This window comes from Nestor notabilis, unplaced genomic scaffold, assembly GCF_000696875.1.
Source record: "Nestor notabilis isolate BGI_N333 unplaced genomic scaffold, ASM69687v1 scaffold22333, whole genome shotgun sequence".
NCBI lineage: Eukaryota > Metazoa > Chordata > Aves > Psittaciformes > Psittacidae > Nestor > Nestor notabilis.
In genome coordinates, this window is record NW_009922690.1 from 37,865 (window position 1) to 65,752 (window position 27,888).

Below are 27,888 nucleotides of genomic sequence, written 5' to 3' on the forward strand. Positions count from 1 at the left end.
CGTGGAGAAGAGAAGTCTGCATGGAGACCTCAGAGCAGCCTTCCAGTATCTGAAGGGGGCCTGTAAGGATGCTGGGGAGGGACTCTTCATTAGGGATTGTAGTGGTAGGACAAGGAGTAATGGCTTCAAACTTCAACAGGGGAAGTTTAGGTCAGGTGTAAGGAAGAAGTTCTTTACAGTGAGGGTGGTGAGGCACTGGAATGGGTTTTCCAAGGAAGTTGTGAATGTTCCATCCCTGCAGTGTTCAAGGCCAGGTTGGACGGCATCTTGGGTAACATGGTTTAGTGTGTGGTGTCCCCTGCCCATGGCAGGGGGGCTGGAACTAGATGATCTTGAGGTCCTTTCCAACCCTAACTATTCTATGATTCTATGGCCTTTGCTGTAGTTTTGATTTTTAGAAGCTCATTTAATTGGCAAAACATACTCATTTTTAAATTGCAAGAATCAGTTTCAGAACCACAGTTACATACAGCAGTTGTAAAAAGATTCCTTTCTTAAGAACAGATTAGGTCATTACCATTTAATAGAGACTCAAGCTTTAAAAAGTTAATGCTTACATTTTTAAGGAGGCATTGCATATTTTGGAACTTTGACCATAAAAATGGCATAACATTCCCTTCAGTTAACATTGTTTAAAACCATTAAAACATACCTGTCTTGCGTAATAAATATTTGAAATCTGGAGACTAACATCAAATTTTTACTTCTCATAATATTCAACAGGCTCATTGTACAATTCATGCTATGTGGAACAGCAGCAAATTTAAGTTCTCCCTTCAACTAAATGGTAAATCTGACAAAGAATTTACACTATGGTCTTTTGCTTGCACAGATTAGTATATATTGTAAGTTTTAACATGCCTTAATAACTTCATCAGAAATTGCTTCTTGCTTGTACTGTGTTCCATACCAGTCTTCTGTTCGATCGGTTTTTCCTTCAAAAGACTTGGAAACTATTGCAACTCTGAAAACAAAGAGAGAAAGCACTTTGGCATGAATGTGTCTGAGAAAAGATTGTGAGAAATTATTCACAGCACTGTTTTCTGTTCCATCACCAAAATGCACTTATTTCTGGAAATGGTCCCTGAACAATTACAGAGTATATCTGGACAGCAAGCATGCAAATACTGAACTACACAATAAGGTTAGCCAGGAAATCAGATTATTGGCATCATTTAATTTTACTGATTTTCTAGTGTGTTACAACCTGAAGTTATATACAATTACTGTTGCACTCAATTTCTACTTTTTAGATGTTGTCCTTGTTCCAGAAAACACAGAAAGCACCCCTTGAGATCTTCTACAAAATTACTGAAGTAACATTTTTCATACAACCTATATGAACACTCAGATATGTGAAAATACTAACTACAGAAATTTTATTCCAGACCTAGCGTTTCAGATTACATTACTGCAGTTTCACTCTCTCATTCATAATCTGAGAAGTAAAAGTTTCTTCATTTTGTATTCATGCTCATTTCAGATTGATACCTGTTTCTTTCCCTTCCCTACCCCCCCCCTCCCCCTTTTTTTTTCTTTTTGTTGGTTTGGGGCTTTTTGAGGAGAAGGGAAGAAAAGCAGGAAGATTAACAATGCAACAGAACTATAATCAGTTAGAAACCTCAATCGTAGAATATCTTAAGTTGGAAAGGACCCATAAGGATCATCCAAGTTCAATTCCCTGCTTCATGCAGGACCACCTAAAACTAAACCATATTACTAAGAGCATTGTCAAGATGCTCCTTGAACTAAAGAATACACCTAAATAAGAGGAAATCTGGAATAAAGAAAGTGACAAACTTGACAGTATTTTTTCAGTAGTCTTCAAAATAGGTATCAAGAAAACTCCTTTAATTCTTTTTAACGCCCTACCACACAAAAGAGTATTCAATGGAAATAAGTAACTACCTTTAAGAGTAAATAGATGTTTACAAGAATTTTGAAATGGTCAAAAAAGGTAGCACTATTACCTCCTACGTATATTTAACAATCCCTAGATGCTGAATAGCACAGCAATGAACTCTGTCAAATCTTGCACAGATGGCTAAAATGCACACTGAAATATCAAAATATATGCAATTTAAGTGTTCTTTTTTAATACAATATCTTCAGGCCAGGAACATTCTGTTTTGTATTTCTAATGTGCATGGCAAAGTGGGGCTTTAATCAAAACAGCCATATGGATGTGCCTCAAACTATAGTTTTTTACTTTACAAATATATTACTGGAGCATACCCTTAGGATGAGGTTTAAAAAAAAAAAAGTTTAAATACGTGGACTATTAATATTGTAGATGCTTATGTCCTCATCCCTCCTTTTTCATCTAATATTTACACATAAATGACTAAATGATCCAAGACGGCTGAAAAAAACCCAGGAATCTGCTGCATTTGGTTCTAGACCACCCTATTATGAAGATTTTCAAATTATTAATAATTTGATCTGTAACATATATTTAAATAAATTACAAGTGCATCTCAGTCACATCGGACTATAAAGATACATTCTCAAGCAAGATTCAAAAATTGAAGCAGGATTTGCTCCACACTATCTAACTTTGAGACAGTATTTTAAATCATACACACTAAAGAGGAGCAATCAAATCTCATGTTTCAGGGATGCAGATTTCCTGTGTTGAGGAAGAAATTTTTACACCCCAACTTTGAAAGAACCACGAGTAGCACAAACACACACATACATGCACAAAACAACCCCTGCTCCACTGCAAAAGTTATGCGATATTCAAACCAGCGTGAAAATAGTCATCTTTAAGACACATTATTTCATCTCTCATTGCAAATGGCAATAGAAATGGTTAACATTTTTATTGTGACTTCATATAAAATGGTTTCATACTTGTTTGCCTGTTACATCTATTTCATCTTTTATATGAAAGAAACAATACTAAATAAATATTCAACAAAGAACTGAGCACTTTAATGCTAAAGAATATTTGTTCTTGCAACACAGCAGACACTAGCTCAATCAACAAGGTAGACTCTATTAGAGATTGCTGTTTACATTAAAATGAGCCACAGCAGTATTCTATTATGTTTTGCATTTTAACTCAGACAGCTGGTGAACAAAAGCTTTATCATGTACAGATGAAGTTGCCAAGAGACAATAAAAACCATAAAATTATTAGAATTTCAGAGCAAACTATTAAGCCTTTTCATGAGTTAAATAAAAAATAAATTAGAAAAAAAAGGAAAAAGAAAAAAAGCAGAGTCTTAAAATTATTATCCTGATAAACTTCCAATAATCATGCAGTCTGAGAGCAAGAGAAAGGTGTTTTATGGTGTAATACACAAATGTCTGTTATTTGATATCCCTCCTTCTAACTTCTCCAATGTACCAATGCTCAAGCAGTATTGACTATCCAAGTACCCAAACAGTTGCTACAGGAGCATACCAAAATTAAACAGCTAAAAATAATTCTGTCTGCTCAACATATAGAAAATGGAATTGTGGAAAACAGCAATTCTTCAAGCAGTTCTGCTTCAAAAGATTCTCCTGCCCTCTCTAAACTCCAAATCACCACTGGAATGGCAACCTGCATTTTGAGCTCCTGGAAACATACTCACAGCAACATGAAACAAACTAAAAGGCATTTCATCTGCTTAAGACTTACAACCTAAACCAAGATACAAGCACCACCAGCAGTGAACACCAGGACAGGAAAAGAAGAAGCAAGAAGAAGCACCACAGGTAGAAATACAATGTTATGCAGTTACTTAAATGTATCATGATGCGTATTTAAAGTTCCCAGTTATGTAATGTTGCTTCTGCTTTTCATTTCTCTGCTGTGCAGCACTGTGACTACCCATATGGTTTAAGAGAGAATTGAAATGCACTGGAAAAGTAAGACAGGCAATTGGGCAATTTAATAGGATTTGCTTAAAACATATTTAAACTCAACCAACGCAGTTCGACTTCCGAGCAATTCATGAACACAGTATACAGCCGAAACTATTAATGCGATTTCTTCTTGTACATGCAAACTGTTTCAGTCCTCAGTTACGGTCAATTTTCAAACAAACAAACACAATTACTGTAATGTGATACCTATTTACTAGAGCCCATCTTGTTTATCACCTTCCTGAAATCTAAAGTGAAGCTACAAGTCACAGATCCACAGAAGGGTGTTACTTGGTAAGAGAACATGTGCTTTAAAATAAATGTTCTTCCAGGAAAGATAATCAACTATTATATTCTACATTTACATAACAAAACTCAAGGTTCAAAGGGTGAAGAAGTAATAGGCTTTAAGACCGCAGTATTTGTGATACTGGTAACAGACATGACCAAGCAAATTTGTTGCAAAAAAATGAATTTATAGTTAAGAAGGAACAATTGCTGGTTTTAGCTAATTTAAGCTTTGTCTTCCAAATCATGACATTGTCAAACTGAAAAAAAAATCATTCATATCTTATTCAAATGAATAAAATTATGAGACAAAACCAACAAAAGCCTAGCTTTGTTTATAATTTCCCCAAAACCATCAGTAAAACTGATGCGAGGCAATAGAGGCTATACGAAGCCAGTGCCACACAATTCTCATCAGAAAACAGAGGGGAAACTACATGCTGTTTCCCCTCTGTAACAGCGATGTTGCTGGGTTGTAGCATTCCAATTATTCTGCAGAAGCACCAGTTATTTGTTAGAGTTCAATAAAACTAAGTCTCAACAAACACAATGGTTTATGGGGGGAAAGAAGCGAACAAATGGTGTTTTTCAAAACCTTTATTCAGATACAATGCAATTAAAAATAAATACATACATTCCAAAATTGTAACATGCTTGTCATCAGGGATGAGCATCACCAGCTGCATTGAAATAACTGTTTGCTCAGTATCTGTGAAATTCCAGCCCTTAGAAATTTCTGTATTAACGTTTTTGGCATTCATTTTATTTTTCTTCCCTCTAGGCTAGTACTAGTGATGCACTTCAGATATCAAGAGAGGAAAAAAGCCCATTTACTGCCCAGGAGAAAATGTTCTTTAGTTGCTTAATTTGATGAGTCACTAGTTACTTAAATTTTAATAAGAGCATGTATTCTGCAGCTGATGAGGGGAAAAAAAAATTATTGGAAATTACATTTTTCAGCTAAGATTGCGACACGTGCCAAGGCTATTCCCTTATCTTCACAGATGGTTGGCAAAACCCAGCACAGTTTGAACAAGTAAAAATGATACTCACATCTTAAAAAGGTTTCTCTCTCAGGGAAATTAAGCCACTAAATGCAACAAGTAGTGTGTGGAGGTTGGAGGGTGGAGAAGAATATGAAAACTTCCTGTTATGGTTCAGTCAAATAGAAGCACATATGGATACTTGCTACCATCTGGGAGTATGGGTATTTTTCCATACTTTCAGTAAAGACAGTTTGTTAAGAAAATAACAGTTAAAAAGCTAAACTTTTTAAAAAGACATTGAACAGCAGTCTCTCTCTGTGAATGCAGCTACCCTAATATAGATATATAGGCAATTACAAATAAAACCATTATACAAAGGAAAAAAAATCAAAATCATGAAATCATATTGTGGTTTGGGTTGGAAAGGACCTTAAAGATCATCTAGTTCCAACCCTCCTGCCATGGGCAGGGACACCCTCCACTAGACCAGGTTGCTCAAAGCCCTGTCCAACCTGGCCTTGAACACTTCCAGAGATGAGGCCATTGTAAGACACAATTTATACAAGGCATAAAAAGAAAACCAAAACAAAATAGGGACAAAACCCCCCACCAAACAAAACAACTAACAGGCGAAGCTGGAATGATGTGGCACATATGAACTCTTTCATTAAAAGGGAGAATAGAAAGGTGAATATGAACATAAATATCAGTAAATGGTGGGCAACCAGAACATACAGATATTTAAAAGCACACGTCCACAGTATTTTATTAGTCTGCAGAATTTACTCAAAGACAAAAGAAGAAAACAAGCTACTGGACTGATAGATGCATATAGATAGAGATGTAACTAAAAAAGTAAACCACAAGGGGATCCTTTTATTAGCATTTATAATCTCAACTCATTCTGTCAGGAGAACCTCAAATCTTTGTATCATACCATGAAATCATAGAATCATAGACTAGTTACGGTTGGAAAGGATCTCAAGATCATCTCGTTCCAACCCCCCTGCCATGGGCAGGGATACCACACACTAAACCATGTTACCCAAGACACCGTCCAACCTGGCCTTGAACACCGCCAGGGATGGAGCATTCACAACTTCCTTGGAAAACCCATTCCAGTGCCTCACCACCCTCACTGTAAAGAACTTCTTCCTTATACCTGACCTGAACTTCTCCTGTTGAAGTTTGAAGCCATTACCCCTTGTCCTACCACTACAGTCCCTAATGAAGAGTCCCTCCCCAGCATCCTTACAGGCCCCCTTCAGATACTGGAAGGCTGCTCTGAGGTCTCCACGCAGCCTTCTCTTCTCCAGGCTGAAGAGCCCCAACTTTCTCAGCCTGTCTTCATACAGGAGGTGCTCCAGCCCTCTTATCATCCTCGTGGCCCTCCTCTGGACTTGCTCCAACAGCTGCATGTCCTTCTTACCACTTTTAGTAATACTTAACTATGTGGGGTTTTTTGTTCCCCCAAGATATTTTACCTTGCCAGCAATTTAAAATAAAAGATACTCTAAAACTATATTCCTTGTTATACTTTACTATACTCTGAAGTATCTTAAGATTAAAAAAAAAAAAATCCTAGTTCATTTCATTCTACTTTTAAATTCAAAGTGCTTAAGATGTGTCTTAAAAGGAATATACTACTAAATACAAGTTAATATTTTGTTTTAATCACATGAAAATAGGAAAGCTTAATTAGTTCAGATCTTTAAATACCTGATGCCCTGAATGTAAACATTTAATTCTCACTAAAATTGAAAGGACTTACACTTTTTTAGCTTGCATTATTATCACAGAAGCTACACAGAAGCACAACTGTAACTTTCAAATGTACATGGAAAAACATACCATTTAGAGAAATAGGAAAAAGCAACACAACACAATCTTAAATTTTGATTATTTGGGTTTATTTTGTTATAGCTTTGGAGAAGATAAATAGGCCGAACAAAAAGAGAACTAAGATGTGAATGTACAGTTGTTACGGCAATTGCAAACACTAGCGTGGTTTTAGTCTACACATTATAAGCAACACATTTATCACTACTCTGACCACATACCATTCAAACTCGAAGTATGCCTGCTGCTACATCATTACAAGCCTGCTGCAGGCCTCATTCAATCCATGTTAGAATATCAGGGCTTTGCTGAATTCCACTGTTCGAACTGCATTTAATCAGTCTTTGGTTCCTCTCTAGTTTGTATGTATTTATATTTAAGCTTTAACAGGACAGCTGTAGCATAGCTGTGGGTATTTAAGCTTTGGAGAACTAACCTGCTTGTATTTACCATCTTCAAGCTCTACTAAAATCTATGCAACAAAAAGAAGCTACAATTTCTTTAACAACATACCAAAGAGCCCATAAAACCAGATCTATTCCAGTTTTAAAAGTCTCTTTATCTCCCAATCTTCAGCTTTTTAATTCAAATGCTTAAAACTAGATAATCATTATAATCTATTTCTTATGGCAGGTAAGGTGAAGAAACAATGTGGTTAGTCCTGAGGGAAGATTAAACACAGCATCCAGAAATAAAGCGCAGTAACAACAAGCTAGAAGAAAGCAGGGTGAGAACCAAGACATTTAAAGCCCAAGTATACATGGAAACCCACATACATAGAAGTTACTAGATGACCATCATCCCTCTCTGATGACAAGGTTTTCGTATTCAGTCACCAAGCCACCATCACTCTTCCATTATGAAAACTTCTAAGCCTTCCTGTATAAGAAAGCATACCTATTCTATCCAATTTAGCTTCCAAAACACCCTCACCACTGTGCCTCTCCAGTCCAAACGTACTATACTTTGCTACTTGAAAAGTCACATACAGGCTGAATTCAAAAAGCTGAGATGAAACAACTATCTCCATTATCTGAAGGATGAATGCTTCCCACTTCAAATACTAAAGCTGATCATCCTCAGTTGGCATTTGCTCTAGATGTGTTCCATCTTGAAAAAAATCCTTTTATTTTAAATTAATCCACAACTACCAAGCTTAAATATACTCCCATCTCCAGCAAGTCACTTTGACAAATGAGAGGAAACTGATGTAACCCTACAAAATTCCTATAAATAAAAGATACATATAATAGTAAAGAATTATATTCTTTGGTTACTAATGTTTCAAGTAACAGCTAAATTCCACATATATTTCTCTCTCTCTGATAAGATTCTTGGTCATCTTACTCTTCTCTTCCCCCTCATTCCCCTTCTTTTTTAGTCAAGGACAAAGAGGAATGCAGAATTGCAACTGCAAGTGAAAATATGGGCTTATATTAACTACAAGAACATCAGTAAACTACTGTTAACTACATATTTGAAAAAAAAAAAAACATGGCATGTAACATACAAAGGTTCTCTAAAAATGGTCATCACTACTCCTGTGCTTCTGACCACATTCTGTAGACCTGAATTTTCTCCCTCTACCGGAATTCTCCACACTTTACTTTGTCACACTAATAACTTTTGAACAAAGTTAATTATGGCTATTTATGAAGTACTGTCAGCTGGAAGGGAGGGTGAAAAGGCTGGCACAGCCAGCGACAGGACTAACAGAAAAATGGTGAGTGGTCTGTGACATCCAGCAGCTCCTGATAACCTTAAAAAGTGTACAAATGTATCTACATTTATCAATTTCCTCTAGCAATTTTTGAAAATTTAAGCAAGCAGATGCTTTGGAAGTTCTGTGGCTAATAACAAAGATCAAATTTAATTATGAAAGGTATTCTTCCCTAAGACAATATTGACTGTTTTCTTTCAATGTTAAGAGCCACATTTTATGTGAAGCTGTAATAAAACATCAGATCTGATTAAGCATCTGTAGCTTGTTTACCAAATCAGTATTAAAAAAACGGTTTACCTATTTCTTGTAAGCAATTCTAAAACCAGTTACAAGTTCAAATTCATGTGGTATTTGGTTAAGCTTTCTTCAGAGAAGAAGTAATTATATATTCTCTCTTTAGTTACTAAAACCAGTCTTTGTATTAAAGGTAAGCTCTTGTATCAAATTCCCAAGAAGTTAGGGAGTAGATCAACAAGAAAATGTATTAAAAATATAAGTATTTAATACAAAAGGAAAGAGAATCTGGAAATTTTCTTTAAAGTCATGTTTGTTCAAAATATGGTCTGGAAATATTCAAGCTTCAGCTGCAGTATCCCACACACATTACACATGAGACGCACACCCACACACGAAGATATAGGATCTTCTTTAAAGGGCATTAATTACTATGGCAACTACTGTGACTGACACAGGCAGGTTCACTTTCTTTATCATTACTTGTATACCCATAGAAACACCAGAACCCCATGACATTTATAAATACAGTTCCAATTTTATCTGATTTTATCCTACTTTATCCACTATTGGAAATATACCATCTTTTGAAAATGAAGGAACATGGATCTTAAATTAAACGAATATACAAACAGATCTTGCCATGCAAACACAGTGAAGATTCATGCCCAAACTTTTAAGTAATTCACAGTAATTTCAGAAGGCTGAAATATATAAACTGTAGAAATACATGAATGCACGCCTCACTGTGTTTCTATCGCCAACACTGACTACTTCAGTGTGGAACACATGCAGAAAAACAGACACCCCCCCCCCCCAAAAAAAAGTACCATGTACCTGGCTTACAAACCACTGTATTCAAATACAGCAAGACTGATATACAGAATCACAAGCAAGAGCTTGTTTCTGTGTTTTCATCCATTTTAATAACACCTCTACACTGCTAATTTAATATTACAATTTATTACAGTATACACAAAAGATACATTAAAAGAACCAAGCTGCGGGGAAAAAGGGGGAAACAGGCTAGAAAGTGCTAGTACAACTGTTACCCATGCACCTTCTAGTAATTGACTGTGCCACATTATACATACAAATATATACACACACAAATTTACGTATCGTCCTACTGAACCTCTGCCCTGTTCAGTGCACAGAACAATTACGAAACAGTTATTCAATATTTCACATATTTAGCTCAATGCATAACCTGGCTTCTCTTTCCAATATTCACCTCTTTCTAAATAGAATCACTAGAACATCTCTTCCACAGTACTCTGTTACGGGAACTAATTTCATGTTTTAAAATATCCCAAGAGACATTATTTTCATAGATAGGAAGGTAAACTTTCATTTCTTTGCCCTTTGTGGACATTACTGCATTTAAGCCTGCACAGGTTTTGCTGCTTAGCTCCTTCATGTTTGGTCCCATCAGTTCTGCTGCTGTCCTACCTCAGGCTCTTTGTCTCAAACCTTTTTGCTGCTTCTGTTTGACCCGCTTCCATGATTCAGGACTTTCAGTCGTATATCCTTGCTAAGCCTGACACAATCTTCCCTTCTTACCTCCAGTCTACCTACCAGTCTGAGGAAGACATCCTGCACAGAAAGGACTGAAAGGACATTCCTGTCTGAACAGGAAGAGCTGCATGCACTCTTATTAGAGTGCTTATATTCAATGGGGAGCAGAGACATTAACACACAGAACAACTAGCTCTTTTTCAGTGACATTTACTTTGGAGCTGTAAGAAACACCTAAGAATTTGTGTTTCCATTAGTTCATCTGCTTTCATAGAATGTTTAGGTTAAAATACAAGTTACTGAAGTTTAACTTACCGAACATTTTCTGGTCTCAATTTATCCAGTACCATCTCTATTAAATCAGGCCTGAATTCTTCAAGCAAATATTCAGCAGCCAATACTTCTTCTATAGGATAATACTAAAAAAACAAAAACCAACCCCAGAATCACGTAGACGAATTAAATGAAAGCTAAGCATGAAAAAAATACTGTTTTGTAAAAGAAATAAAAGCATACGTTTCTGGTCATTAAGTCTGCATTAGCTTTGTAATTTCAAATTAGAAGTGTATAGATGTCTTAAAATCTTTCTCTTAAACTAAACAAGATGAAGAAGTAGTGAAAATATGCAATCATTTCTCCTCTATTAGGTAATTTCATGCACCACATATTACCATTCTCTTGAAATATTTTATGTCCCAATATAAGAAGTCACCCATCTTTAAATACTGTTTTGAAATAACTAAAATAAAAATAACATGGTGAATGCTGACCCCTGGAGGATATTTTCCAAGATAGCAAAACACAAAGTACTCAGTAAAATGCTTTTGGGAAAAATTAAACATAACCAAAACAGAACAAAAACCAAACTACAAACAAAATAAATAAACAAATCCCATCACCATAAAAAAAACCCATCACCAAAACAAAACCAGCAAACCACAAAGGTTTTTTTTAGGATTCTCTAAGAATTCAGAATTTTTTACAGTAATTTAAAGGTAAGTATACTTCAGTTACCTGAAAGCATAATACAAATTTAGATATACATAATTCTAGTGGGTATTTTTAGGATTAAACTGCAAATCTCTTACAGTGAGTCACAATTTAAGAAGGAAAAAGAACAGTTCGAGTTCCTCTGAAAATGATTAGTATAATTGATAGGAAAACTTTGGTGATAAACATCTGTTTAGCATGGGAAAAACACCAGATGACCTAAGCACTGAGTACCTGCAGTTTGCCATACAGCTGTACTTTTGACCAGAATTATTATAAAATGGCTTTCTGAAATACATACATTATACAACAACAAAATGAACGACTTCCAGAACACTGTGTAACTAACAGAAAGGATTTTGGAAAAGAGAAAGGGCTGGGGGAAGGTGTGGAGACCAAGGGCAATGTACCAAACCTGTGTTACAAAAAGTTCAAATGTGAATGGTAAAGACCCAGAATCTGAAAGGTCTAGCCTAAAAGATTCATTGTACACTGAAGAATTCTCATTTAACTACATTCTGCATAAACGGCTAAGCAGACTAAACAACTTGAAGGGGAGATGCTAAGTAATCTCTTCTAATGCTCTTCTAATCTAAGGGCAACACAGATTTAGCGACCGGAAGTCTATTCCTTCATTTCTTTTACAAACACAGGCCGCTGTCTGCTCACCAAGTGGAAATGAACACAAGTTTTATTTGGTTACTTTGTTATTTCTTTATTGCATGAGCAAGAGGATTGGACAAGACAACCTCCAGAGGCCCAGTCTCAACTATTCTGTGGTTACTTTTCAGCAAGGTCAGAGCATAATGTAACTAAACCAAAACAGACTAAAACCATCTAGATATGACTATCACATTAAAATAAAGTTTTTGAAATTATACATCTAAGGAGATAAAACAAAACGAAAGAGCACTGCAGACCACAGAACAATTACCCGGAAAACATCAAGCCTACACATGACAAATACGAAATATAATTTGACAGCAAGACCTTTACGTCAATTCCTTAAACCAGCACAAAAGTGCCTTAAAGATGAACTTCTGTTTTGTGGAGTAAAAAGGTTTTGTAAAGCTTTTTGGTAAATACGTAACAACCTATGACATTACGCTTACTCATGCTAACTTGTATACAGGTTCATCTCCGAGTTATGAAAAACAGCGAGTATTCATAAGCGCATGAAATCACCAAACAGTAATTCTAGCTCAGTTAATTCTAAGAACAGGCTTAGTATGATTTGGAGCCAATACAGAGAACTAGAAAAGTTCTTTTTCTATTAGTGTTTAAGCAACTAACAGCAGAATTGGAATTACCATTCATACTGCAAAGCACAGCAAACAAAAAGCTGTGGAAAAAAAAAGCTCCTGAATCAATACCCTGCTCTTTGGAACACTGCTGGCAACTTCCTGGCCTGATTTTTGGAGACAGCAATTGTAATCGGGAATGATCCAACAAATACAGAAAGACTGTTTCAGAAGTCCATTTGTTAAATAGATTTTACGCATGTGACAGAACAAAAGTAAGAGACAAATAGGAGCTCCTTTAAATACCCATTTAGATGTTTTCAGTTAAGTCTAATGCTTTTTAGTAAACAGCAAGACAATATCAAAGTTTGAGATCGTTATTTTAGACTTTACAAATTAAAGGTGTAGGCACATTAACAGGAATTCCTGCCAAGAAAGCAAAAATGCCTCTGAGTAGATGTAGACATTAGCTGTGCAATAAAGAACGGCTTCAATGCACAAAAGTTACAAGAATTTAACTATACAAAAAAAACCTGCCTAAATCTTCCTTTAGTGCAAAATGAGGTCACTGAATTTTGCAAGAAGTACAAAAACTAAGTATAAGCTACATGATGATAATTTCAGTACCAATACATGATCATATTAGTATAGTCAAACATTTCTAATTTCTTTTTTAAATGAACATTCATGCTTACTGCAGTATTTCAACATTGTTAACTATAGAAGCATAGTGCTTGTACTGATGATAAAATACTAGTTCTCTAATATTTCCCTAGAAAACACATAGCTATCAGGTAGACACAGAATGACATGGTACGTATGTCTTAAGAAACACTGAAACGACTCCAGTTACTGTAAAATCAGTTCTACCAAGCATAGAAGCATAAAATAGTAGAGACTGAAGGAAATCCGACTTACTAACTGCCAAAACTAGGACCTGTGCAGCATAATATTACTTTCTAAGCTCCACAAGTGCAAGGGATCTTTGCAAATACCTGTATTTACTAAAAGTATAATCAAACATAGCACTAAATGATTACTGTATTGGAAACAAACACCAAAACCAATCAAACACTTACATGCAACATTCCTCCAAGCTTTGATGTATAACCTCGTGGTCGTTCCTTATCTTTAAATCTGAATGCCACAGCATTTAGATCCTAGGAAACAATGTAGGAATGGTTGAAAAGTGTATATCAAGGATGATTTTAAGAATAATTATTGGCTACTTAACTGCTTTTTATAAAGTAAGAAAAGGGGAGTTTTGTTGTAGCCATTTTGTAGTAATTAGACAGGTATCTAACACAAAAGTTTTCAATCACATTCAAGTTGCACCAAACTCAGAAGCAATGTGAAGCATTATACAAGTCTTGTCCATAGTAGAGATCTGTCCCAAAGCTCAGATATTTAAATTTCCTGATAATTTGAAACCACACCAACTTTGATACAACCAATGCATAGCGTTCCAGTTCAATGTTTGTTGTATGCTAATGAGCTGAAGACTTTTCCTCTTCCTTTTTTGTTCCTTTTGTCAGCCAACCAAAAGGTACATTTAGAGACAGAAGTATGTTTCTTTATGCTGTCTTAGCCTTAGAAGTAGAACACATCATTCTTAAAATTCAATGGTAAGAGTGAATTAAAGAGATCTAGGACTATAAAGCAAAACAAAACGACAGCCCATCCTTCTGTGAAACCATGCTGTGAAACTCACTCAACAATTTAGCTGAAAATAAACTCAAAAGGTTATTTTCAAACTGGTTTGCTAGCTCTTGCTGACTCACCTCACAGCCTCAGGAATGTTGGGACTGTTACACGAGGAGCAAGGGAATGACACAGGGATGAGATAGGAGGATTGAATTACCTCTTTAAAATCCTACATTTGCTTAAAATGACAGTGGAAAAATTCCTTTGGGAGTTTTATAGCAGAGGGTAATGAGACTTCTTTTACTGGTATACAGTGTCAAAATGCAAGAAACAAAGTTAATGCATCTGCAGAATTTCTACTCTTGGAACATACTCAACAGTTTTCACCTAATAAAGCTAAGATGGAACAAGAACTCCTCAACTAAGTATTTGTACTGAACCAACAAGTCTATACGCAGAAACAAAACCTTTTATTTCACACCGTCACTGAGGAGTGTAGTAATAGGATACTTCACATTTTTTGCCCTGTGCACACAGAACCATACAGACTCATAAGAAGCATGAACAGTTCAGCAAAGATTGAAGTGTAAAAGTACTCCATGAAGTTTTAGTTCACCTCTCAAAATGGTGAGAGACCAAACAGCAGGTTGATGTTCTACTGCCTTTACAATCTCAACTATATGATTTGACATGTGAAGGATGACAGAGGTAGAATAACAGCCAGCTCAATTTCCAGTTCAGTGTTACTCCTCCACAGCAAATGTTTCCCCTACTCCACCTTCACTGAAGGCTAAGGAAAGTTACGCAAAATCCTTGTGGACAGATTAAGACTTTTCTTTCTCCACCTCCATTATACTATCATAAAACGTCAGCTCACAGCTCTATAAGAGCATTTCACATCTACATTAAGACAATATATTCTGAATGTACTTGTCATTTGCGTCATGTTGCACCTCTAAAATTAATAAACTTTACCATGCGATTATTAAAGACTATTTCCACAACCAAGGAATCTGTTTTCACTTAAAATCTAAAACTCTAAAAATACAACTGCATATTTAAAGTATCAATCACTGTACCTTGCACTCTTGGAAAACCCATTCCTGAGGTCCTTCTGTACGTAGCTTTTGAATATACTGAAACATGTGCAAGATTATATCTTCAACATGCACTGGAAAGAAAAAATACTTGCTTAATAATTCACTCAGTTCTGCACAAAGAAAAAATTATGATGAACAGAAACATGTAAGTTTATATTTTTAATTATACTCTAATACATCAAGATATTCAAGTACATATGCAATCCCACTGGCAAAGTTAAACATGTTTACCTCAGACCACACTGGTCCCCAGCTAATTCTGAGAACTGCATTAAACATGTCTTATGTTAAGATATTGATTTATTATATAATTTAACCCAGGTCTAAATAGTATGAATAAGTAGCACACACAGGTATTAACAGCTTTTCTTTTAAACAAATTTACTCTAAAATATTTCATGAAATACTTTAATAGAACCTCAGCTAAGTTGGTTTCTTATGTTAGATGAAGCATGCTATCATACTCAAAGATCTAAACACAGAGTAACAACCAGTTAATTAAAATAAATTGGCTTTCAAGCTATAAACACAATCAGTCTCTGGATAAAAACACAAACCCGTCAGATCAGGAATAACACAGAATGCAGACATAGTGCTTCACTTACAAAGCCCTTCTTCTGTCAAGTCCACATTAATGATGAAAAACATGAAACCCCTAGCACCTTCCTTCTGTCCTCCAACAAGAGTATTTACCCATCCTATGAAATAAAAAAGAAAACACATTACATAAAGAAATCTGTAACAATTTAGGCTACATTTTCTACGTTTTTTTTCTTTTCACTTTTTCTTTTTTTACATTTTGACTACTTTACACGTTCTCCTCTTCCTTAACTCCTATAGGTATGGTGCAAGTTAAACATAACACAAGTCAGACCCATCTGATTTTCTGCTCAGAGTGATATGACAAACTCAAGATAATTTGATTACGGGGTAATTTATTTCTATTTGCAAACAGTAATATGAAGAAGAATAGTGAAAGATACACTTCTATTGTTTTCCAGACATTAAGGGACCTGACAGTATTCTCTAAATCAGTGACAGAATAGGACCAAGACCATTATGTCCAAGTTCATATAACCCTCTAAACAAGGGCAGATAAATAGGAGTGCAAGAAATAATAGCTAAACTAGTCAGAGCGCCTGTTATTTATTCTTACCCACCACAGAACAAAAATACAGTGCAAAACTACTTGCAACTCAAACTACTCAAACAGTTGGAAGCTTTAAATTTAACATACAGAGATCAATTCTAAGTAAATCGTAGCTAAGCTTCAGAAAAATGTGTAATAAATTACTTTTCAGTTCTTTACCTTCAAAGGCCTTACCTTTGGCTTTAAGCTCTGATAAAAGACTCCCCGGGCCTTCATGTCCAATCAGATGACCAAGGTAATGGCCAGGGTTTGATTTATAGTATTTCTGAAGGTCTGGTATAGGAAATGTGACATAAAGATTTCTAATGTCCTTAATGGGTACCACTTTGTAAAGTTGCTGAGGGGGAAATAAACAAGGAGATCCATAAACAAAAGGAAACTCTCATTATTTTATTCATCTCAGGAGCACATATAGTTCCCTTCACAGACACACCCACTTTATTACAACCATATCAACAAAATCTGGAAAGTAAAACTCAGGGCAACACTTCAGTCATTCATGATGCAAACAGAAAAAAGAATTCTCTCTCAGTTACTTACAGCTGCAACCAAATATAAAACCTTTACTATAAACTACATAATACTATTCTTAGCATGGAAAGAAAGGTAGGTGGAAAATTAAGAAAGAAATATGGAACTTAACAGGGACATTAATACAAAAGTAATGAAGTGCACAGTGTACTACTGAAACATGAAAAAGTATCATTTAAGATCTGCACTCCTAACAGAAGATCTATACGTATCTCTATACGTACCCGGAGATGTTCTTCTTGGAAAGGATGTTCAGGAAACTCTGGTATAGGAACATTTTTATTCTCTACTTCTGAAAATAATTTTACCACTAAGCAAGTCAGCTCATCCAAGGATTCTAGAATACAGAAACATTAGAAAAAGCATAATCATTATCCAAAGATTCTGGCAAATTTGGATTTCGTATATTCTTTGGGGGAGACATAAATTCTACAGAAAACTAGTTTTAATGGTATGATGATTATTAATCTCAAAAAGGAAATCTATGTTAAAACTTAAACTTTGAACTGTAACATGATACAAGGACCATGGTTATTAAAGGAAGGCTTCAACCATGATTAAAATAAATCCTGTTACCTGAAAAAACATTTAAATTTTACTAAGAAAGCTAAGCTGGGACCAAAGAAAAGACACATCAGATATTAAACACTTCCTAAAAAAAAAAAACATTTCACAAAAAGTTTAAGGGACATGGTATTAGAGGTGCAAATTTTCCAGAGTGAAAGCACCTCTGCCAAAGCTTGGATTTTCTTCAGCCTCAGCTCACCTCCAGTACTTCATGTACTCTGTGAACCAGGGTCATCAGTCATCAGTGCCCTAAAATTTCACACACATCTGTGACCTATTTAAGCACTTCAACATCCATTCTACTTTCAGTACTACTCTCTAAAAAGAAGAGGAAGACCATTTGCAGAAAGACTTTTATGTTCTGCATGAATTCACCTAAATTGACCTGTACAATTTATGTTGAAATACTGCCTTCAAAATAGCTATCTGCTTAAATAAATGTATTTTGGAGCCCTTCTCAAAGTGAGAATAAAATAAGAAAGACTCATCCGTCAAGTTTTTTAGCACACGCCTTTCAAGGGTGGGCGTTTCTTGGATTTCTCAGTGTATAACCTTAATCCTTGAAAGATTTAAAAAAGCAGTCACCTTGTTCAATTTAGAATCCCAGTTGGATTTAGAAGGCAGAATCTTTCCTACCCAACACATGTATGCTCCTGCAATTAGAGAACTGTGCAGGGGGAAAAAAACCCAAGCAAAACACAGCCCAAAAAAGCCAGTGCAAACGTAGGTGGGTCACTGCAATAAAGCTTTGTGAATGGCACGTAATTCTATTAAAGATTACTATTCTTATCCACATCACCAAAATACATATTCATTTACGCTTTACAACAGTGAGGGTTCTCTTTAGGTCAGATTTCCAGTTGCCAGGGTGCTTCTTACTGAAAAAGTTTCCACTTAGAATTCTGCATGTGAACTGCCGTACTAAAGCCGTTCTACGATTACTCAGTGAATTTTGCTTTTGATCAGCTAAAAAAAAGTAACTGAATTTCATTATTTAATTTTAGAAAACTTTTGAATATTTATTATTATTTACTACAGAAATTATATTTTGGTTCCCCCATCACTTTCTACTGACACTGATATATTTTTATATGTTTTACATTACATATATATAGTGGTGGGAAAACAAGAGAACTACTAGGCTGCACACAACTTTAGACATCCACTTATTTCTGAATGCACAGGAGTGGAGAGCGAGAGACCATAGGGCACTTGAAGTGTGCAACTCAACATATTTTCGTTATAGGATTTCTAACTATTTATGTATTAATTAGCAGAACTGCTACATTGACAGCAATATATTTCAGTAAAGAATTTATGGAATAATGCTAACAAGATTTGGTTTCTACAGTTTGCTTTTTGTGGGTGAACGTCCCTGAAAATAATTTTTAAGAACTTGTAAATTTTCAAATTTGAAGCTAGAGACAAGCGCTCCAATAACCAAAGCAGTCATGGATATAAAGCCTTCCAGAAAGCAATTGCGTGATTCTCTTGCTTGAACGAATAACAGAGGAAGAAACATTATGTGTCCTCTGAGGGAAAATAACATGCAATTTTTGTCCACATAGCACCTCATTATTACAGTGACAACGACTTAAATACAACAAATAAGGGTAGTTAACCCAAGTTACCTTTCAAAAAATTGTAAGACTGAAAGGAAAAGTCCCAAAGATTGTTTCAAAGGCTCCTATTTTTTCTAAATATTGAACTATCTACAAGAACAACACAAACTGAAAGAATTTGACTGTGGAAAATGACTACTAAAACCACTTAAATTCAAGAGTTTAATGAGAATAATTTTTGTATTTTGCATTAAAAAATACATACGTGCAAACTGCAGAAATGTTTGAAAGGAACAGATTTTAAGACCATTTTTTACATTTTATTAACATTTGAAACACAAATCTTGTCTGTCCTGGAATATCGCCTGTCCAGTAAACAACTAGTTAAAATGAGGAAGAGAATTTTAATTCAATTATTTTAAACTCTGATCACTATCTATTTACCTTCAATTAATAAATAAATATTTTTATAGAAACTTCTTTTTTTTTTTTTATTTTGCTCAGGTAAATTAACCAAGAAAAGAACTGAGAAGGGGGAAACACTCTTTTAAATAGTGATAAAAATAAATTCACTATATTGAAAAATATTCACAAGCTATCTTCATCAGTATTACCGTGTTTACTTGCAGAAGATTTCCAATGCTACCAAAAGAATAAGCAAGGCATTTTCACACAACATACATTATTGCCCTAATGGGATTGCCTACATACCTACCAGTAACATGTCTGATACCCCACCTTTAAAGCAATAAAAAATAAATCTAATACATTTTCCTGTTCAGCTTGCAACAGCTAAAAGACCCCTTCATCACAGCCTAATCAAGATGTGATGTTACAGCAAGTAAGATGTAATAATAGAATTGAAAGGAATTTAAGAGCCTGGAACTGATGTGTAGTGAGTATACACACAAAACTTGGAATCAGTCAAGAAACAGAATCCTCACTGTGTCTGCCCACGTCAAAAATCTACAATAAAAATGATTCAGGTATATGCTATGATTGAAATTAAACAGGTACATTTCGTCAATCAGCTTCATACTCAGCATTCTGTAAACAGAGCAGTAAAGGAAGATTTCACTTTGCTAATGAATTTTATTCCATTCATACTCACCATCCAAGCATTACTGTAAACCACCATGCAAATACCAGTCTGCCAGCATATTTTCAAAAAGCAAACACTTTTCGACACTGTTATTAAGCTTTTGGCAAACCTATGTAAAACACCAGCTCAATTGTGGAAGATTCTGAGAAGTTGGAACCTCTGTTAAGTGATTTCAGAAGCAGAATCATAGAATAGCTTGGTTTGGAAAGGATCTTAAGATCATCTAGTTCCAACCCCACTGCCATGGGCAGGTGTGCCTCACACTGGCCTTGAACACTGCCAGGGATGGAGCATTTACCACTTTTTTGAGCAACTTTAAAAAGTAAATTGAAATAAAGGCTTTTTATCTAAATGTTAGGTCAGGTTTATCCTTTGACAATACAGAGGTTTTTGTAGTGGAAATATAAGTCTAAAATATGAAAACAGTATGAAAAGCCCTCTCAACATCTGAAACCAGACAGGTGGCAGTCTTCAGAAGACAAACATATAATGACAACAACTGATGACTTGATAATAGATTTTAAAATTTTGGTTTATGTTTCCTACTGTAAGCTTATAAACATGAAAATTTATACATTGCAAGTTACTCTGAGGACTTCACTAAATGTAAAATTATGTTTGGTCAGTCTGTACAAGTTTTACTTTCCTCCCTTCTGGAGATTTTCCAACACTTGCATACACTTCTATTTTCTTCAAACATAAATACATGTAAAGTGTTAACCAACCAACAGAACAAAACTCACCTCTTCCTAAGACACAAATAGCCATTAAATTTGATGAATAATAAGTAGAATGGAACTTCAATAGCTCTTGTCTTACATCTATTCCTTCTTTGGTTGGTCTAGTTTCCAGAGTGAGTTTGTTCCCTGTAATTTAAAAAGAAGTTAACTACATTTGATGTTTATGAATTTAAAAATCAAAAATACAAACTAGTAAGTCTGCTTTCCTCCAGATGGATAGTAATTTGAAAAACAAACAAACAACAACAAACAATGTATAATAAGTAAGCTGGATCAATGTGTCTCAGTTTATCAGAGACAATAAATACTTCCACTCTCAATCTGCACATTCCTAAAGAACCAAGGATGGTTTAGTCTCCCACATTAATTGTTTTAATTTAAATGGGTTATTCCAAAGCAATGCAAGTAAGCCCAGACTCTAATTCAGAAGTTTTTTGCCTGCTATGCACGAACGACCAGTGTACAAATCCTACAATCACAGATGTAAGTGAACAAATATCAGTGAGGCAAAATGAGCTATATAAACAATATATGACAAGTATATTGTCCAGATGTTTGGTGATTAGATACAAGTCTAATTAGAATTGCAACAGTCTACAGATCATCACAAGAGACTGCCTGAAGCAATATATTGCTTTAATTTTCAAAGTTCACATGTGAGGAAAAAGCAAGGATTCTTAATTACACCTAAAAAACATAATTAGGGTATCATGTTTAAAATATTTTTGCCTGTATCTCACTATCTGCAGATAAATGAAATGTGGGAGTTTTTTCCCACAGAATCAATACATAGGTTAAAATAAAACAGAATAAAATATAACAAAATAAAGCTACAGCTTCAGCTCAGTAACTGTGCTGTTACAATACTGGGGTACATTAACAGGCAACAGTGAGAAGACACCGTGTAGATGTAAGCAAATGGACTCTAGATAGTACAAAAGTGCCTGGGAAAGTATTTGACACTGCTGAAGGTACTGACAGAGAATTACCATTGTAGGCATCAATTCAGGGAGATGGGTAAAGGGGATCTGGGGACAAAACGCACATCCTAACAAGAAAACTGGAAGATTAATGTGCATTTGTTTCTCTGGACAGGCAAAGAGTAATAGAAGGTTTGCTGGAAAACAGGCTGTGACAGGAAGTGACCTGAAGCACCAAACCCAGTCATTCCTGTATTCTGCTAGACTAACATTTCCCCTGGTCAAAAGGGAACAATAAGAAGGATGCTAACTGCAGTTGTCATGAAAACCCTATCACAGCTGTTATCTCTAAGTAAATAAAAACCATCAAAGCTGGGCTCTACATTTGCAAAGTTAGATCTACAGGAAGGCTGCATGCTATAATTTCATTTCAGAATTGGAGCCTAGCGTAGTAAGAGGTGTGACTACTGCTATTGAATTTGAGCACGTTTCAGGTATTCTCCCCATGAAAACATTTCACTTACGCCAGCTATAAACCCTTCTTAAATTGCAGAAAAACATTTCTGCAACTTTCACTTAAGTTTTCTGAGTGCTATAGAAAAATTAAATAATCTCTTCTGTAGCAGAAACAACAGAAAGTACTTTGGCTGCTTGCCTGCCTAAGACTTCGTTTTCAAATTTACCTGTTTGGGGAGCGTAGTTATATTTTCCCTGTTTAGATAGCCTGTCCTTCTTGGTGAACAGAGCAATACATGCTCTTGTAGCAGCTGGCTACCAGCTCATGAACTATGAACTCCATCAACAGGTGCAAAAATACTCTTTCTTGAGACAGAGAAAGAAACCAATCCTTTAAGCCCATTATGTGCCCTCTCATCATCGTACTGTACCAAATATTTTCATCAACTATTCATCCAGCAGACCGACCCAGCCACAAAACACATTCATGCTCAAGGATCAAACAGTGCAGTGCATGAATCAATAGCCCTGTCACTTTGATAGTTTCAAAAATAAATTCATGTAGAAAATAACTTACATGAAAAAAATTAAATTGAAACTTCTTCCAAAGCATCAAACATTTATGGTTTTGACCATAACTAGAGCATCTTAGTCTAATGCTTTTTAACTTGAGGTTTTGAGGTGTTTATTTTAAATTCTTACTAAGCATTCTGTGAATAATAAGGCCAGATTAAGGATTTGTCCAAGACCCTTTTACCTATCCATCCACTACTGTTGTGTGCTGTGCTTAAGATTTTGAGTTCTATATTCTTATTTAGTAATTTTCACATTAATTTGCTGATCTTTCCAATTTGACCTAGACACTGTAATGTAGTCCTAATGCAATACTAGCTAGCAAAAAGAACATGTGACTAACAATTTAAACACAGTTCATCCACTTTGTTATGCACAAAGATTTAAGAGTACCAAATTATGACAAATCCAGTAATGGGAAAACAGTATTCACTAAAGTTATCATCAGAATCATAAAGGATGCTTCATCACTGCACTGCAAGTCTTGGATCACTCTGTTTCATATGTTTTTGTCTAGCTCTATTTGGTCTACGATGTGGAAAATATGATAAAGTACCATAATAAACATGTATAGAAAGGGGGAAAAAGGCAATTGTTTCAGTCTGTCTTTAACAATTTTATATAAACAATACTTCTATGTGTGTTATACAGAACTCCAATGGATGGATAATTATATTCTGACAAACCTGTTCCAAATTTACTGAAGGGATGATTGGGGTTTCCAGTAGCCTTCTCCAATTGAAACAACCTCCAGGCATCATTCATCAGATTCTTCTCATGCTCAGAATCAACAGCATTCACTTCCCTGTCTTTGCAGCTTTCATCGAACAAAGGGCACAGGAAAAACTGGGCAAATCTAAACAGAAAAGTTTAAATTCAAGGCAAGAGCACTGTACATAAACAGTAACAGAAAACTATGAAGCTTCTGTACCTCCTGTAAACACATTAATGTATTATTTCTCTAATGCAAGTTATAAATTATGTAAGTTTTGACACTGATTCACAATTTTTATTTCTCAGTTTATTTATAAATGCAGACAACAATATATTCATCATATAAGGTACTATGATGATCAAGGACCTTACATCATAATTAATACACTGAACATTTCTACTGTTTTGAAGTTTAGCTCCAAGAGACTCTTAATCTCACAAATCAAGTCAGTCTAGTCAGACATCAAGGGAAAATCCAAGGGGAAAAAAAACCCAACACATTCTTTACCTCACTGACTACACGCCTTTCAATTTCTGTCCCCTCCCACAAAAGACAGAGATTTCAGTGAGTTCCCTTTACTAAAGGCATCCTAATATATTGCTAGACTTCATCCTTCTTTTGCTATCAATGAAATAAGGATCTTATGGGAAGCATAGTATTTGATTATACAATCAGACTATTTGCACAATGCATAAGCTCATGATCATATTCTGTGACCCACATTTCCAACAACATTCAGTGTAAACACAAACTTTGAACTTCAAAAATTCTGCCTCAGCAAGTAACTCTGCTAGCTGAAAAAACCTGAGCCAAACTTTTGAACTGAAAAATATCTGGTATCAGTTTTAACAAAACATAGTGCCTCAAACCTTTCTTTAATATCATTATGAGAAAACTATCAAAAAAAACACCAAACCCAAACTTTCACACAATTACGAATTGCACCCATATAACAAAAATTTATTTACCTGTCTAGTGCACCTTCCAGATGTTCATGTGATACATCAAAGTAATAGTTGGTATGTTCTCCACTTGTGAAAGCATTTGAGCTCCCGGCATGCTCACTAAGAAATTGGCTATACTCATTCTCTTTTGGATACTTCTTGGTTCCCAGGAACAACATATGCTCACAAAAATGACTAAGCCCGGCGATGTTGGGGGGATCGGACAAGGATCCTGCAAGAGGAAAAATTTCATGTAACCATTCATAAAGTAATACTAAATTGTTAAGTCTTTTAAAGTGCTTTATATTACAGTATGTTGCCTCAGGCAATTATATCAATTCTGTACATGTAAGCAGACACTTGTGCAGCTACAGTCAACTAAATTCAATCTTAAAAATAAAATAAAATAAAGACTTAGTAACTGAACCAATTAGTGTCTCAAATTGCCTCTCCAGATCAACCTGCACTGCCTTATAGAGACAATTTTTCAGTTGAAGTCTATGACTCATAATCTGTAAAGACCTGGCAGATCACAGTGTTCTGACTTCTATACCTTGACTTTAATAATTGCATTGTGTAAAGGGCAGCAATTGCCAACCGCAATTAAAGAGGTATTTATCCTGTGGTTTATAGGACGAGTGATAACCTGTAATTGCCTGAACACAAGCAGCTACTGATGACCAGCTAGTAACTACAAAGGCAGATGGATTAAAAGACAATAATGATGTGCAAGAGTGGAAACCAGAAATATGGACGTTAGAGTGACCTTCCTGCTTTGGAGTATGCAATGATGTGCAATGGGAGAAATGAAGGCAACAGATACATCTCCAGTACATGCGCAGGAACTAGATGCTGCAGTTGGCTATTACTGTCATAGTACCCAACAAAACCACATTTGGGATCCTCTGAGCTAGATAATGACTTGTGACAGTGATCTCTGTAATAAAAAAGGCCAGAAGTTTTCAAAGCTGCTCTGCTATTTCTGTCCAAACACCAACAGCAGCTAGAATTCCCAACTACAAACATGGCAAGAGGACCCTTAGGTAATGTTTGTGCACTTCATACTTTCCAAGCAACTGAGAAACTACACAAGCTCGAGAAATACCTCAGAACTACGAAAGGCTTCCATTATTCCAAAGAATCAAAGTAACTGCCTTCCCCTTCTATTTCCAGTGTTTCTATTTGCACACCTAAGCATCACTGGAGTTAGGGAGTGCCTTTCCAACTCCTCCAGCACTACAGCATTTTCTCACCTCTACACATCAACAACTTCACATGGAAAAAATAAAAAAGAAGTCTGACATAACAGATGGAGCTGTCTGAAATAATTGCACTCACACCCGCCCCTTTTCTGCTTACAAAAGATCTTTCATAACACGAAACTTAATGGTTAAAGAAGTCTTTCTACTGACTGAGCTACACTTGAGTAAACACAGAGTACAGTAAGAGTATTTAATTAACTCTAATAATTTTCAACTTTATGTATAAAAGAATTAAATAAACTCTAAATGATAATAAAAGGAGAAGCTGCCAAGTGGATACCATGCCTGTTAGTTTATTTGCAATTAAGATAACAAAACTTGAAGCAATTTCATTAATGACATAATGAACACAACACGCATTAAATACCTATGTGCACATCAAGTGCTGCTGAAGATTTATCTGTGGTGGGGTCACTAATGAGAAGAGCTTTAATGCCATTTGCCAATTCCAGTCCACGATATTCTCGTTTATCCTCAGGTGATTTGATAATTTCATTTGTTATTCTCTTAATAGCTAGATTATTCATTTTGTTGTTTGTCTCTTTCTGAAACCTAAAAGAAATCAGAAGAAATGTCACTTACTATTTTTACATAGGCCCTGATAATATTTTAATATTATGATAAAGAATTCTGGGTGATACTGAAACCAAGAAATTGAGTTCTGCACAAAACTCATAGAACTGGCCAAAAAGTTTAGTTCAGATCCTAAGAGGTACTGCTGTTTGAACAAACAAAACACCAAATCAAAGATCAAGCAACATTATAAAATGTAGATCATGTAACTGAATGTTTCAACTTTCATACTAACAGTAATCAAAAAAAGTAAAGAAATATCACCCCCTTACAGCATGATGATAAAAATTAAATTAAATGAAGCATACATTGCTCTCTCAGGTATACTTTCAGGCTTCAGGCAACTATTTAGTGTGTCTGAATTGGTGGTTATAAATGTTGTAACTCTACAACTGTCAGATAAACAAAATTTTACTAGTAAACCACTGGATTTCTACAGTCCAGCAAGAAAGGGTGACACCATTTATCATATTGCTGTAAAAGCACAAACACGCTGTAACATTGCCATAATAAGCAGGAATAGATTCACATGTTTGAACTTCTACTATTAGTTTAACAGATACACTATGAGACATGCTTCTTTAATGGCACAGTTTTGAAATTCTAAGAAACTAAGTGTGATTCTGAAATTATAAACTCTGGGGGGTTTTTTTGGTGTTTTTTTTTTTTTTTAATACCAAGTGAGAAGGTGAGCCATTTAGACTCGAATATTTGGGAAGCTAGAGTAGAACCACTTGGCTGCAAGATAAAACAAACAAGCAAGCAAATAAAAAAACAACAATAAAGCAACCACACCAACACACACACACAGAAAAAAACAACCAATCAACCAAGACACACACACAAAAAAAATATAAGCAAATCCCAGAAACAGGAAATCAAAGAGCTATGCTCTGAACTACCCATGTGGTATATTCCAGCATGTAAGAGCTACTGAATTCTAACCCTGTTTTACCAGAAGGGTTTTAGAAACAGGGCCTGTTATATGGTACCAACCAAACTCAAATCTTTTCCTCTGGTGAAATGTTGCTTGCCGTATTGCCAAGAAACTTACTACATGAGCTTCATTAGTCATTGCTGAACTAATTTCACTTACAAAGAAAACCAGATCTGAGTCTAACTCTATCACAACACATCCACAGAAGCATGAGAAATTCTGTATGGTCTTGTTGGTATCACATAGATAACAAGGACTTACACAGTATTTACTTTTCCATGTTCAGGTTGTACAGTTCAAGGAACTTTACTCAAATTTTAAGACTACACACAAGCTTTAAGACCATATGAGATGTGGAACATGAAGGACTGCACAGATCACAACATACTTACTGTTTCAGATCTTCAGTCATAACATTTTAACTAGCTCTCTAGC

At 35.4% G+C, this 27,888-nt stretch overlaps 1 protein-coding gene across 1 annotated transcript in view; it reads right to left on the reverse strand.

Moving 5' to 3' along the window:
• Nucleotides 1–26,495, reverse strand: part of IDE (insulin-degrading enzyme) — a gene marked incomplete at its 5' end in the record, with an annotated part of 55,966 nt that extends 29,471 nt beyond the window's left edge. Inside the window, 11 exons of the mRNA XM_010011760.1 lie at nucleotides 862–964; nucleotides 10,762–10,865; nucleotides 13,757–13,837; nucleotides 15,401–15,492; nucleotides 16,027–16,119; nucleotides 16,746–16,908; nucleotides 17,327–17,439; nucleotides 21,077–21,199; nucleotides 23,709–23,878; nucleotides 24,706–24,913; nucleotides 26,311–26,495. Of these exons, the coding sequence (XP_010010062.1) occupies nucleotides 862–964; nucleotides 10,762–10,865; nucleotides 13,757–13,837; nucleotides 15,401–15,492; nucleotides 16,027–16,119; nucleotides 16,746–16,908; nucleotides 17,327–17,439; nucleotides 21,077–21,199; nucleotides 23,709–23,878; nucleotides 24,706–24,913; nucleotides 26,311–26,495 (1,435 nt within the window). The remainder of the gene's footprint in view (nucleotides 1–861; nucleotides 965–10,761; nucleotides 10,866–13,756; nucleotides 13,838–15,400; nucleotides 15,493–16,026; nucleotides 16,120–16,745; nucleotides 16,909–17,326; nucleotides 17,440–21,076; nucleotides 21,200–23,708; nucleotides 23,879–24,705; nucleotides 24,914–26,310) is intronic.
• Nucleotides 26,496–27,888: the final 1,393 nt, after the last annotated feature.